This window comes from Manis pentadactyla, chromosome 12 (assembly GCF_030020395.1).
Source record: "Manis pentadactyla isolate mManPen7 chromosome 12, mManPen7.hap1, whole genome shotgun sequence".
Lineage (NCBI taxonomy): Eukaryota > Metazoa > Chordata > Mammalia > Pholidota > Manidae > Manis > Manis pentadactyla.
In genome coordinates, this window is record NC_080030.1 from 93,217,630 (window position 1) to 93,230,905 (window position 13,276).

At 42.6% G+C, this 13,276-nt stretch overlaps 1 protein-coding gene across 3 annotated transcripts in view; it reads right to left on the reverse strand.

Moving 5' to 3' along the window:
• MDN1 (midasin AAA ATPase 1) overlaps positions 1–13,276 on the reverse strand; it is a 180,192-nt gene that overhangs the window by 42,734 nt on the left and 124,182 nt on the right. For all 3 annotated transcript variants that reach the window (XM_036882440.2, XM_036882434.2, XM_036882449.2), the window contains exons 56-69: positions 13,046–13,256; positions 12,497–12,728; positions 12,036–12,165; positions 11,216–11,386; positions 7,487–7,701; positions 6,743–7,130; positions 5,864–5,973; positions 4,526–5,231; positions 3,729–3,890; positions 3,242–3,512; positions 2,275–2,510; positions 1,567–1,662; positions 827–921; positions 405–526 (exon numbers count right to left, since the gene is read on the reverse strand). In XM_036882440.2, coding sequence (XP_036738335.2) covers positions 405–526; positions 827–921; positions 1,567–1,662; positions 2,275–2,510; positions 3,242–3,512; positions 3,729–3,890; positions 4,526–5,231; positions 5,864–5,973; positions 6,743–7,130; positions 7,487–7,701; positions 11,216–11,386; positions 12,036–12,165; positions 12,497–12,728; positions 13,046–13,256 — 3,145 coding nt within the window. The remainder of the gene's footprint in view (positions 1–404; positions 527–826; positions 922–1,566; positions 1,663–2,274; positions 2,511–3,241; positions 3,513–3,728; positions 3,891–4,525; positions 5,232–5,863; positions 5,974–6,742; positions 7,131–7,486; positions 7,702–11,215; positions 11,387–12,035; positions 12,166–12,496; positions 12,729–13,045; positions 13,257–13,276) is intronic.

Below are 13,276 nucleotides of genomic sequence, written 5' to 3' on the forward strand. Positions count from 1 at the left end.
CTCAGGGTATGTGTTATATACACAGCAAATTATGAATCTAAATTATGAGATGCTTAAGCACTAAATGGAATAATTTCAACGTAAGCACGTTTTAATTACTACCTACCAACACAGAAACTTTCATTTTGATTTGTCTCATGGATATAGAGAATAAAGAAATCTTATCTTCTGACTAGCTTTCTAGTCACTTAAACCTATCTGACTTCCATTATCATTCTCTCAGTAAGAGAACTATACAGCATTCTTGGCTGACTTCTCAGGAATACCATGAAGTCAAACGATGTGTCCTCTGTGAAAACAATGGAGGGAAGAGACCCACAAACAGGTGAACCCCATCCTTCTGCAGGACTCCAAGTTTAGGCTGGAACCTCTAAACACGAAGGGAGTTTACTGGTACATGTTACCTTCCTGCTCTTCTGTTTGTTCCTGAACGTGCTTCTCCAGCATCTGATAGACAGAGAACCAGTGCTTTGTAGATTTCTCAGTGTGGCGTTTCATGGTATTATCCAAACTCATAGACCAGCAGCTAGAGCATGACAGAAGAGGCAAAGGAGGCATTCAGAAAAACCATTTGGAATCTCTGAAACCACAGAAATAGAAGCTACTGCTCGCTATTCCCTCCTCCCAAATGGAGATGGAGAAGCACCTGGTTTGCTGCTTCAGGAACAAGGTCATTTTAATGCCCTGCTTTTAACTCTGTGATTAATGACTGAAAAGCACATTGTCTGTCATACTATATAAACCCCAAAGAAACAACCTATCAACAGAAGAATGTCCCTGGAATGGATGTTCAGGAGGGGAAGGGAGTGGCAAATGTATCACTCACTTCAGTTCTAGTTTACGCCAACGAATGATCATCTGACTGACCAAATTAAGATGTTTCCGCAGAGACAAAGCTCGACTTGCATTCTCCTCCCAATCCTTAAGAAACAAAGATAAAATTTACTATGCCATATTCCATCCCTTATCTCCTCCCTCAGGGAACATCCTGGACTTCCCTTGAGTGAAAATCATTGGGCCCTTATGCAACTTTTATGCTAATTTACCAACAGCAGTAGTAAGTTTACATCCAGAGTATCCAGCTTCAAGTCTGTGTGGTCCCTTGACAGAACTCCAGCAGAGCTAAGTTATAGGCAAGCACACAGCTCAGGATTTGGAGACCTGGGTCTGAATGCCTGGTGTTAGCCATGTGACTTTGTTCCAAAGTTCAGAGCCCTAATATGATGACTGGGGAAACACCAGAAGCTGTGAGAGGATTCAGGGAAACGACGTACCCAGGCACTCACCCAGTCTGAAGGGGCCACTTGGAAGTCCTGGCACAGTGAGCCCTCAGTACTGGTGGCTGCTGTGCCCCATCCTTGAGAGCAGGTAAGGCAGGCCCCTCACATGCCCACAGAGGCAATGGATTTGTTTGCAACGATCTAACCCATATCAGAAAAATGAAGATTTATCCTTCTCCAACCCAGGCTTCTATATACCTTTCTGATCCTCTAACAATAAAGGTGCCACAAAATACTCTTTTTTTCATTTGACTACAAACTAAAATGAGTTAGAGAATCACCTTACCTGTGCCTTTGCCAGAAGGATCTCTAAGCCATTCAGGAACTTTGAGATGGGACTGGAAAGTGGGAAACTACGAATTCTGTCCATTACAACCAGCAGCTGCAGGGACAAAAAAAAAAAAAAATTGGGTGCTATGTGAGAGAATCGATCACCCAAAGTCACAGGGTACTGGAGAGAGGCCTGACTGCTGAAGTTTCATGCAAAGGCCTTCACAAGCTTCTGGTGTTTCCCCAGTCATCTTATTAGGGCTCTGAACTTTGGAAGCTGTGGAAGAAACTTCCAGGGTTGTGGATCTGAGATAAACACCTTATCTGCTTCATTACTCTAGAAATAGTTGAGTTTGGCAAGACAATGATCTCATTTACTACTCCGTTACAAGTGTTATTACAAAAATCACAGAGCATGGTCAGAGTTAAAACTGCCAATCTTGAAAAAGCCAGGCCTTTCCTACTGTATGTGTCTGAATAAACAGAACAAAAGAGCAGGATTTTAAACATGTGGACAGAAAACCCTGACCAAAATTACTGGAATCCCAAACATCATTTATACAACAGCAAAACAAACTGGTATGTTCATCCTGCAGTGAGTAGCGTCCCTCTGAACGAGGGTTCTGTAAGCCTTTTTGTTTGTATATTCAAATGTGCAAGCGAACGCCTTCTGGGACGGTGAGGGACCACGTCCTCAGTTGCCCCTCCTCACTGGCTGCCCCACCTGCTCAAGCACCGGGTGTTCCGGCCAATCCTGCAGCAGCTGACCAACAGCCTCTGAGAAGCCCTGGAGCACAGGCTGACAATGCCATGCTTCTGGAACGTTGGGGTGCTGGTAGAAGTCATAGGGCCCATCAGGCTTCACTGTCAGGACTGAGGTTGCCTCCCCAAAAAGAGTATTATGAGAGAGGGTGCAGGCCACAAGTTGGCTGCCCAACAGTTGGTCATCCAGCTCAACTCCTGTGAAGTTAACAATATCATAATGAAGTCAATGAACTCAGTAAATTGATCTGCCAAGTTACAAAGATGTCAGAAACACACTCAGAAATAATGAACTACTGAACTAACAGCAAAACAGGTACTTCGATGTTATTTACCCCCAAAGCAACACAGGTCTAGAGGACTGTGACCCTGATACCACAGCAGCCACCAAAGTTTCTGGGATATACAGAGGAACTCAGTGCCTAGGTATAATGAAGAGAATGCAGTTTGGTTTTGATGGATTCAAATTCCTGGTTTTTGTAGCTAGTTTTGGTAGACAGAATCAAACTTAAAACCTTCTTTCCTACTTGCATGGAGTAATGCATGAGGTCATACAGGAAGATGCATCATACCATACTCTATGAGATTAATTGCAGAGTTCCCAGATTGCTCTTGGGAATACATGATTTCATTTGAAAAACACTGAAGCAATTTAGAGGCAAACTGGGAATAATGCTGAGTAATAAGACAACTTAAACTAAGTCTGTATCCTTATTAATCTCTTCACCCCAAAGTTTTCAAATGATGAATATCCATCTTAATTACAGATTTTAAATCACCTTCTATTAGCTTAAGTCTTTTCAGATAAGGAAACCCCATCAATGAGGAATTTAGCAACAACAGGGAAGTAATGGTTTTAATTGTTCCAGAGTAGCAATCATATCTGTTCATTTGATTTCCCAAGAACATTAACAAGTGAATTGCCATACCCAGCAAGGGGTAGAAGTGTGTCACAAGAGCCGACCCAGTCTGATAACAGGACAGAAACAGACTGAGGTAATGCTTTGGCTCGTGTGACGGCGAAGTCTGTTGGTACCAGAGGGATCGAGCAAAGCTGAGGCACAGCTGCTGGTGAATCAACATCACGGCCTGCATTGAGCTCTGGGAGAGGACAGCAGGGTCTGGGGCTGCTTCCTCCTCTTGCCCGTCTGGGGCTGGCTTCTCCTCTAGTGTTGGCTCTACCAAAATATCTGCAAAGTCCTGTAAACAACATTAGAGCAATAGACTGTGTAAAAATAAAAATCCAGTTCTAATCAGACTAAAAGGAGAGGTAAAGATGGAGTACGAACAATCAAGAAAATGAAGCAGCCTTTTACATGCATTACAATATTGTAAAAAGTTTACAAACCATTCAAAGGGAATGTGTGTGGTACACAGGAATTCATTCCGAAACAAACCCTGCCATGACCCCCTGACCTTTTCGTGCAGCGGAAACAGCTTTCTGAACTCCCATTCTTCCTCCTCCTCCTCACTCAAGGCTGTCCTGGGGTTCCTGCTACTGTATCTGTACAGGCTGCTCTCCCGCTCGGCCTTCTCCTGGGCTATGCGCTGCTGTTCATCCCACTCATTGATGATTTCCTAAAAAGTCACACATTCAAAAGGAAACTTATTTGCCTTTGCTAAGGCACTTAAAATGAACAAAGGCATGACTTGCTCTTTCTTAACTTCCCATGAAAACAAAAGTACATGGTTCAAAAACAAATAAATGCTAACACCCAAGAAGCCACATTCTAGGTGATGGAGAGCAAGCCTAGAATGGGATACACCAATATGTTAACAGAGTTTATATAGCTCTCAGTGGTAAAATCTAGGTAATTTTCACTCATCTTTATTCTTTTAATTATCCAAAGTGAGAAAATTGCTTTTGTTGGTAAGGGAAAAATCTGGTTATTTTCATAATATTAGTAAAAGTTGACACGATTACATGGCAAAAACCACCATAAACAAAGTCAAAAGACAACCAATAAACTTGGAGAAAATATTTGCATGTGTATCACAGGTAAAGGTCTAACATCAGTTTTTATTTTCTAAATCTTGAGGACAAAGGCCCCAAACCTGACAGTTACAAGAGAAAAACGTAGGGACAGATCCCCCCTCCTTCACCACGCAGTCTCTACCTACACTGGGCACTGCTAATGTCCACAGGCACCCTGCTTGCGCTCCAGGTCCCACGGGAAGATGGGCCGGGGCTGTCTCTCCAGACACAGTCTTACCTGGCACACGTGTCTGAAGAGCTGAAGGGCCCTCTGGTCCAGCTCCCCCTTGGCCAGCACATGGGAGCGCAGGTAGAGGAGTGCATTCAGCAGCAGCTGCTCTCGGGTGGGACAGGCACTCTGGCCCTTGCCATCCAGCTCCTTTCCTCCTGAGCACTTGAGGAGCAACTTCCGAAGGCCTCGAAGAATCTCCTCTGACTTCACTGAACACAGTGCGTCTGCATGAGCATAGTAAGTAGGGAAGGTCGGGCCCACTGACGGGAAAGCCAGCAGGGATGCCACTAGGGTACCCAGCCTGTCTGCAGAGAGCACACTGCTGTGGAGTGAGCCGTGGACCTCAGACGCCACCAGCCTCATGCCATGCTGCAACTGCAAAATGGATGCCTGTAATGGGGCAACAGAGTCTGGGTATAGAGCATACTCCTCAGCCAGCCGCTTCCTGAACTGGTGGTGAGACTGCTGCCATGAAGCCTCCTCTTTCAGAAGGTTCTGGGCCACCTGAGAAGACCGAGGCCTGTCCATGTGGAGGGCCTGCAGGAGCCGTGTGAGCAGATCCTGAACAGCAGGGGCCTTGGCAATGCTGGTGACATAATGGTGGATCTCTTGCACCAGCGATTCGTATACAGGCACCTGGGGTCTGAAGGCCTGCTTCTTTGACAGACTGCAGATTAAATTCTCCAGCTGAACAATTCTTTGGTGAAGTAACCTAAAAGCAAATTAACACAGTATGCAAATCCAGTCAGAAGAACACAGCAAATCTAGGAAAGTAGAATGAAAACATATCAGCTACTGAGGAATAGTATAATATTAATAATCATAATGAAAACAGATAATATGGAGAAAGCATTCACCACACACCACACATGATGTTAAGCAATTTAGATGCATATAACATTGAAGTCTCATCACAACTCACTGAAATAGGTACTATCAACCTCCTTTTACAGACACGGGCACTGAGGCTTAAAGGCTTGTTAAGTGGTCTACTCAAGGTCTAAGGCTGAAAGGCAGGGTCAGGACTGGAACTCAGAACCGACAACACATACAGTACTTACGAAGACAACAGACCCACACGTGCACATCATCGCACTCAACTTCTTCCACGCTGAGTCTAAGTTCTGGATTCAATCCTCTGGGCCCCATGTGAATCCTCCTCCTACTTTCACAGAGTATGTATTTTTCCCATCACCATAGTTTTGGGATCTAATTGCCAATGTAGTTCAGAGATGTGTATCATTACCTCTGTTAACACTGAATTACATTGCAATGGTCAACTTCAAAGTGTCTTTTTAAAGAGGATAATCAACAGCCCCCAACACAATCACTCAGCTGTGTTACCTGATGTGAGGATGAGAGTAGCTGATAAAGACTTCATCTTCCAGGTCTCTTCCAGTCTGTAGCTGGGACATGAGGTTCCGGGTCTTCCACTCGCACTGCAGCTGGTGTAACTAACAGAAATGCGAGAAAGTGCTCGGCTGTGCCCAGCTCTGACCATGCCCCAGAAGGCAATACCCCGGGGGAGGGAAGAGCAACTGGGTAGAAGGAACCTGGTTCCTGAATGACCCAAGGGCAGGGGTTTTGCTCCTTAACCTGGATCACTCACCTCAGCACCATTAGATGAAAGAAATGATCTTATTTACATCGGTGAACTTCTGAGACTGCTATAGCAGCTTAGTGTTCAGCCCAACTCACACAATTTTCCTTTTCCAAAATATAGAACTAGTATGTATGTTTCTTTATGTACTCAGTTCCTTAGTTCAAAGTTCAAACAGCAAGGAATATCATATTACCTGAATTTACTTGATTCTTGAATTTATATAATGAACACCAAAAGTGCAAAACCTGAGGGAATACTATACCCTAACTAGAGAAGTTATCAAATGCAAATATCCAACCTTAGCTTAGGTAGAGGAAGTCTAGCTGGTGAGGGATGCCCCTACTTCTCTGGCAATGCCCCCAGGTGTTCCACTGTCACACCCTCTGCCCGCTGCTGCCCAGGGTAATGTGTCTGACCTTGGAAGGGGTCCTGCCCAGTACCTGAGCCTATTCAGCAACTCGCAAGGAGAAGAGTCTTTAGAACACACCCTGGGCAGTCACAGGGCAGCTTGTGCACAGTCACTCCTTTGATGCTCTGAGCACCAAGAAGCAGCATAAGCAGTAATACACTAAGCAGCCACTTGGGGATGGAGCCCATGTTCCACACTCCCACCTCCATACCTCTTCCTTGGCGTACTTGAGCTTGTATTCCCTCTTCACTGCAGGGTCGAAGCGTGCCTGGGGAAGCCATGTTTGAATCTGGAGCAAGCCAAGGCTCACCCAGAGGCTCCCACGCTGGGCTGGCTCAGGCAGGTCCCGCTTACCCTCCCTTTCCCCAAACAAGTGGCGCAGGGAGGTAAGCAAGAGGCAGAGCAGCTCTTCGGGTAGCACCTCCTGCCCAGCCATGTCCGCAAGAGTCTGGCCCACATGCTGGAAGGCCTGGCTGTCCCGGAGTAGCAGCCGTTTGCAATTCTGCATGTACTCCTGCCTCCGGGATTCAGGGAGCAGCTCTGCCAGGCCTGCCAGGTGCCGACAGAGCACCAGGCCCTGGAGCTGGGAATCTGTGCGTCTGTGGAGACAAGGAAGCACTTAAGGGCTCTGCACTCCATTAAACATCATTTCTTTCTTGTAACACTGTCACTCTTCAGAAAATGAAACAGAAGCCTTACAGGTGATTTTCTGTTCTCACCTAATCTTATGTGGTTTTCTAAACACTATCCTCTTGCTCACAATTTGCTTCAAATTATCAGAGGCGCTCATAGTAACCTATCATGCACTGAAAACCCGCTGATCCAGCCAGAGAACACTGTTGCCTTCACCCATTCAGAACTAGCCAGTTACAGAGTCAAGTTATGACTGAGGTTGCCTACTCCACGTCTAGAGAAAAGACAAGTGTTTGACAGTTTACACAGGGGGAGGGAATACCTGAACTCTGCTACTGCTGAGACAGCCATGTTGGTCCAAAGCACTGAGGTGATGTCCCGGAGCTGCTGGGCTCTCTCAACCCACTCTCCCAGGGTGACGTGCAAGGAGGACAGCATGCAGAGGCCACTCACATCCCAAGGGCGCACTCTGCAGCTACTGGTTAAGACGTCAAAGCAGCACTTGGAGAATATGGCTCTACTGAGACTGCCAGGGCCCTGAGGGATAAGAGAGGGGTCAAGTGACTTTAAGGAATTAACTACAAGGCACCACATCAACAAAAAGACAGACAAAAACCACACGATATTTCCATAGATGCTGAAAAAGCATTCGACAAAATTCAACATCCATTCATGATAAAAACTCTCAACAAAATAGGTATAGAGGGCAAGTATTTCAACATAATAAAGGCCATATATGACAAACCCACAGCCAACATCACACTGAACAGTGAGAAGCTGAAAGCTTTTTCTCTAAGATTGGGAACAAGACACGGATGCCGACTCACCCCGCTTTTATTCAACACAGTACTGGAGGTCCTAGCCACGGCGATCAGACAACGCAAAGAAATAAAAGGCATCCAGATTAGTAAAGAACGAGTCAAACTGTCACTGTTTGCAGATGACATGATACTGTACATAAAAAACCCTAAAGACTCCACTCCAAAACTACTAGAACTAGTATCTGAATTCAGCAAAGTTGCAGGATACAAAATTAATACACAGAAATCTGTTGCTTTCCTATTAACGAACAATAAGCTAGCAGAAAGAGAAATCAGGAAAACAATTTCATTGACAATTGCATCAAAAAGAATAAAATACCTAGAAATAAACCTAACCAAGGAAATGAAAGACCTATACCCTGAAAACTACAAGACACTTCTAAGAGAAATTAAAGAGGATACTAATAAATGGAAATTCATCCCATGCTCTTGGGTAGGAAGAATTAATATTGTTAAAATTTTTTAAATGGCCATCCTGCCTAAAGCAATCTACAGATTCAATGCAATCCCTATCAAAATACCAACAGCATTCTCCAATGAACTGGAACAAATAGTTCTAAAATTAATATGGAACCACAAAAGACCCCGAATAGCCAAAGCAATCCTCGGAAGGAAGAATAAAGCAGGGGGGATCTCACTTTCCAACTTCAAGCTCTACTACAAAGCCACAATAATCAAGACAATTTGGTACTGGCACAAGAACAGACCCATAGACCAGTGAAACAGAATAGAGAGTCCGGATATTAACCCAAGCATATATGGTCAATTAATATACGATAAAGGAGCCATGGACATACAATGGGGAAATGACAGCCTCTTCAACAGCTGGTGTTGGCAAAACTGGACAGCTACATGTAAAAGAATGAAACTGGACTACTGTCTAACTCCACACACAAAAGTAAACTTCAAATGGATCAAAGACCTGAATGTAAGTCATGAACATATCTCCACGGGCAATGGAAACAAAAGCAAAAATGAACAAGTGGGACTGTATCAAACTAAAAAGCTTCTTTACAGAAAAGGACACCATCAGTAGAACAAAAAGGCATCCTACAGTATGGGAGAATATATTCATAAATGACATATCTGATAAGGGGTTGATATCTAAAATCTACAAAGAGCTCATGCACTTCAACAAACAAAAAGCAAATAACCCAATTAAAAAACGGGCATAGGATCTGAACAGACACTTCTCCAAAGAAGAAATTCAGATGGCCAACAGGCACGTGAAAAGATGCTGCACATCACTAATCATCAGAGATATGCAAATTAAAACCACAATGAGATATCACCTCACACCAGTTAGGATGGCCAACATCCAAAAGACAAACAACAACAAAAATTGGCGAGGATGTGGAGAAAGGGGAACCCTCCTACACTGCTGGTGGGAATGTAAATTGGTTCAACCTTTGTGGAAAGCAGTATGGAGGTTCCTCAAAAAACTCAAAATAGAAATATCATTTGATCCATTCCTTGGAATTTACCCTAAGAATGCAGTTTCCCAGTCTCGAAAAGACATATGCACCCCTATGTTTATCGCAGCACCATTGACAATAGCCAAGATATGGAAGCAACCTAAGTGTCTATCAGTAGATGAACAGATAAAGAAGATGTGGTACATATAAACAATGGAATATTATTCAGCCATAAGAAGAAAACAAATCCTACCATTTGCAACAATATGGATGGAGCTAGAGAGTATTATGCTCAGTGTAATAAGCCAGGTGGAGAAAGACAAGTATCAAATGATTTCACTCATTTGTGGAGTATAAGAACAAAGAAAAAACTGAAGGAACAAAACAGCAGCAGACTCACAGAACCCAAGAATGGACTAACAGTTACCAAAGCAAAAGGGACTGGGGAGGATGGGTGGGAAGGGAGGGATAAGGGGATAAAGGAGCATTATAATTAGCACACATGAAGTAGGGAGTTGGGGGGCCAAGGGGAAGGTAGTATAACACAGAGAAGACAAGTAGTATTCTATAGCATCTTACTACACTGATGGACAGTGACTGTAATGGGATATGTGGGAGGGACTTGATAATGGGGGCAATCTAGTAACCACAATATTGTTCATGTAAGTATATATTAATGATACCAGAAAAATAAATCATAAATAAAGAAAAAAAGAAATTAACTACAAGGTTTTCAACAAGCAGTACTGGGCACCTTAAAGGGAAGTAAGAGAACAAGAAAAGGAGGTTCAGGTTGCTAGAACCAGGTAAATATCAACCAAAGATAGGAAGAGAAGAACAGAATGGGTTAAGGGGTCAGCAGGCCTTAAGGGAATATGGACTCCATCCTAGGAATGAGGACAATGGGTGCTTTAGTAATGCAGAAGAAAACCCCTCACATCTGGGCATTAGGAAAACCACTCTTGAGAGCTAGGGGCACAAAGCAGGTAAGTAAGAGTTGGAGAAAAGGAAAAGAAGACAGTTGTTAAGAGCCAGGGACAAGTTTGCCAAACCTCTGCTCCTTGGGCTGTTCAGCTGGGACACAGTGGTAACAGTCCACAACCAAGGGCGAGGTGGTCAGATACACGTGACAGGAGACACTATACTCTGGGCAACTCTTGGGGATCATGGGTTAATCACTAAGGGCTTTGAGACATGTTTTACAATAATGAAATCAATTTTGATAAAAGCAATAGGACAGAAAAGAGTCCCAAAATAAATTCATGACATTTGTGGGAATAAGGTATACGATAAAGGTGGCACTTCAAATTCAAGGTGGAAAAGGATGAATCAGTCAAAACTGGTGTTGCTACACTGCTTGTGGATTTGCTGTTTGTATAAAATAAAAAATAAAAAATATGCATGCCCATGCTACAAAATAAGATATCCAGATAAAACTAATTTAAATATAAAACAATAACAAAAATATAAGAAGGAAATATAGGCAAATGGTTTTAACTCTAGAGATAGGAAATGAAGACTTTTTTTTAATCATATGTACATCACGGTGGTTCAACGGTCCCCCTCCCCCTCCTTCTTACTCCCTCCCCCTAGGTAACCACTAGTCACTTCTCAGTGTCTATGAGTCTAATGCTGTTTTGGTCAGAAGGAAGCCTTTTTTAAAAAGCATGACACCAAAGCCAGAAAGCAGAAAGAGACTGGCATACTTGAAAAGAAAACACTATAAAACTTGAAAGACAACAGAACACTAGAAATGTGTTTTCAACCAAATTTCTTCATTATTACAGAACTCTTCATGATTCTATGCCAACAAACCTTCAATGTAGAGTCCAAAAGGGACTTGGGCATCTCCCTCTGCTGCACAGCAGGCAGAGGGCTCCATGTTAGCCAGTACTCTGGACTTGTCGTCACAGTACTGCTCCAGAAAGACGTAAATGTGGAATTAAATAAGTTGGACCACAAAGAGTTAATTTCTTCGGTAGACACCTAGACATAAAGGAGTAATTAGATAAGAGAATATTTGGGAAAGATTCCATATGAGATCTCTGGCTTCTAAGAATCATATAAAACTAACATGGGTTTAAAGATATTAATTCCAATGTTCCTGCTCTTCTGCCACACTGATAATCTTGGTTAAGTCACTTACCCTATTTATAATTTTATAAAACTAAGATTAGATCTGCTTTTATAAAGTTGCATGGGAAAATTTAAGTAAAATCACACAACTATGTCAGCAAAATAAAACATTATCAAAAAAATTAAAGTTGTACTAATGAAGTTATATTAACTGCAGTTTTATCAGTATTCATTCAATAATCATTTTCAGAGGAAGAATAAAACTACTCTCACAATAGTTTTTTTTTTGCAAACAAAATATAAATAAGCAATTATTTTCGCCTCATTTAAGTGAAAAACAAATAGAATGATTCTGTGATAAGAACTGAGAAATACCCAGGTGATTACTGCAAAAGAATATTCAAAATTCTCCCCTTTGTTAAGTTAATTCAGGTAAGACTGGAGTTTGTAACATAGAATCAAAATTGAATAAATAAAATGTCATGCAACCACTCTGCCAAAAAAATCTCAGCTCATAGTATAAAGGAAGTTTATTTCCCTTTTCGATTTTGGTTTTTACCTTCTGATGATTCAGTAAGAACCGAAGGTCTTGAAGTTCTTGAGGAGCAACTGGTGTGTGCTTAAGACAAAATGTGATGTACTGACTTATCATCTCCTTGTCTATCTGGTGCTGCTGACTTTTGCTGGACCTGTTCCAAAAATAAGGAGGGAGAAGAAGGTGAGCTGTGAGCAAGCACTGAACTGCTAAAACCTGCCATGTATGAAAAATGGAACACACAGAACTTAAGTCAATTTACTGAAAAATAAGAAAGCAATTCTACTGGAAAAATGTCTAGTTACTTTTAGGGGTGAAGTCAAAACACGCAGAGGGTCTTAAAAGTTTCAGCTTTCCAAACTGGCAATTGACCACCCTCTGCTTCAGCAACAATTACCTCTCAGGACAAAACTGTGCTTTGTTTCATATGTGATGCACAGAATAACCTACAAAGAAAATAAGTGGCCATGAAGAAAAGGGCTTACTTTCTCAGACAAGCCTGCGTCATGAAGTCAGCTGTCACTCTGTACCGCCAAAGCATAGCCAAGTACTCCATTGCAGGCCACAACTGAACATTCCTCGTGAGTTGGACTAAGGAGGTATGGTCTGGCTGGGACAGACAAGAAGCTTCACTGTGCTTTTTCTCCAGAAAACCGAGTGAAATTCCTTTGGCTCTTAGTTGTAAACACTGAGCATTTACAAGATTCTTCAATTCATCTGGAAAAAAAGACACAAGTGGTATTAGAGCATAGTGGTCAGTAGTAGAGGCTGAGATTTCCAACAGCCAGTTATTTAACTGTGAGCTTAACCTGATTTCGGCTTAATCTGAGCCTGAGTTTTGCATCTGTGAAATGATGCAATTAATACCTGCACAATTCTTAATGACAAAATTTTAAACAACGTATGTAAAGTTCAGATCTATGTCTGACATTTATTATATGATAATTATAGTACACAGAAAAGAAGAGAATCAAAAGGATAAACTTAAAATTTATTGGCTGCAGGGTAGCAGGCCAAGCTCCAGAGTAAATTACCTGGGTTGATATCTTCTAGAATATTAGCTCTGAGGACCAATCCCCAGGCCTTCAGGAGACTGTTCTTTAAAGTCCATTCAAAAGCAACCATTTGGAGTCGACTAATGTCTTCCCACCATCCACTCTCTCCAAGGGCAGGCATCCGATCTTTGATGGCAAGGGCTTTGTTAAGGACTTTCATTTGTGAAAAACACTCCACCACTAGCTTGTCCTGAAACAACAAAACCCAGA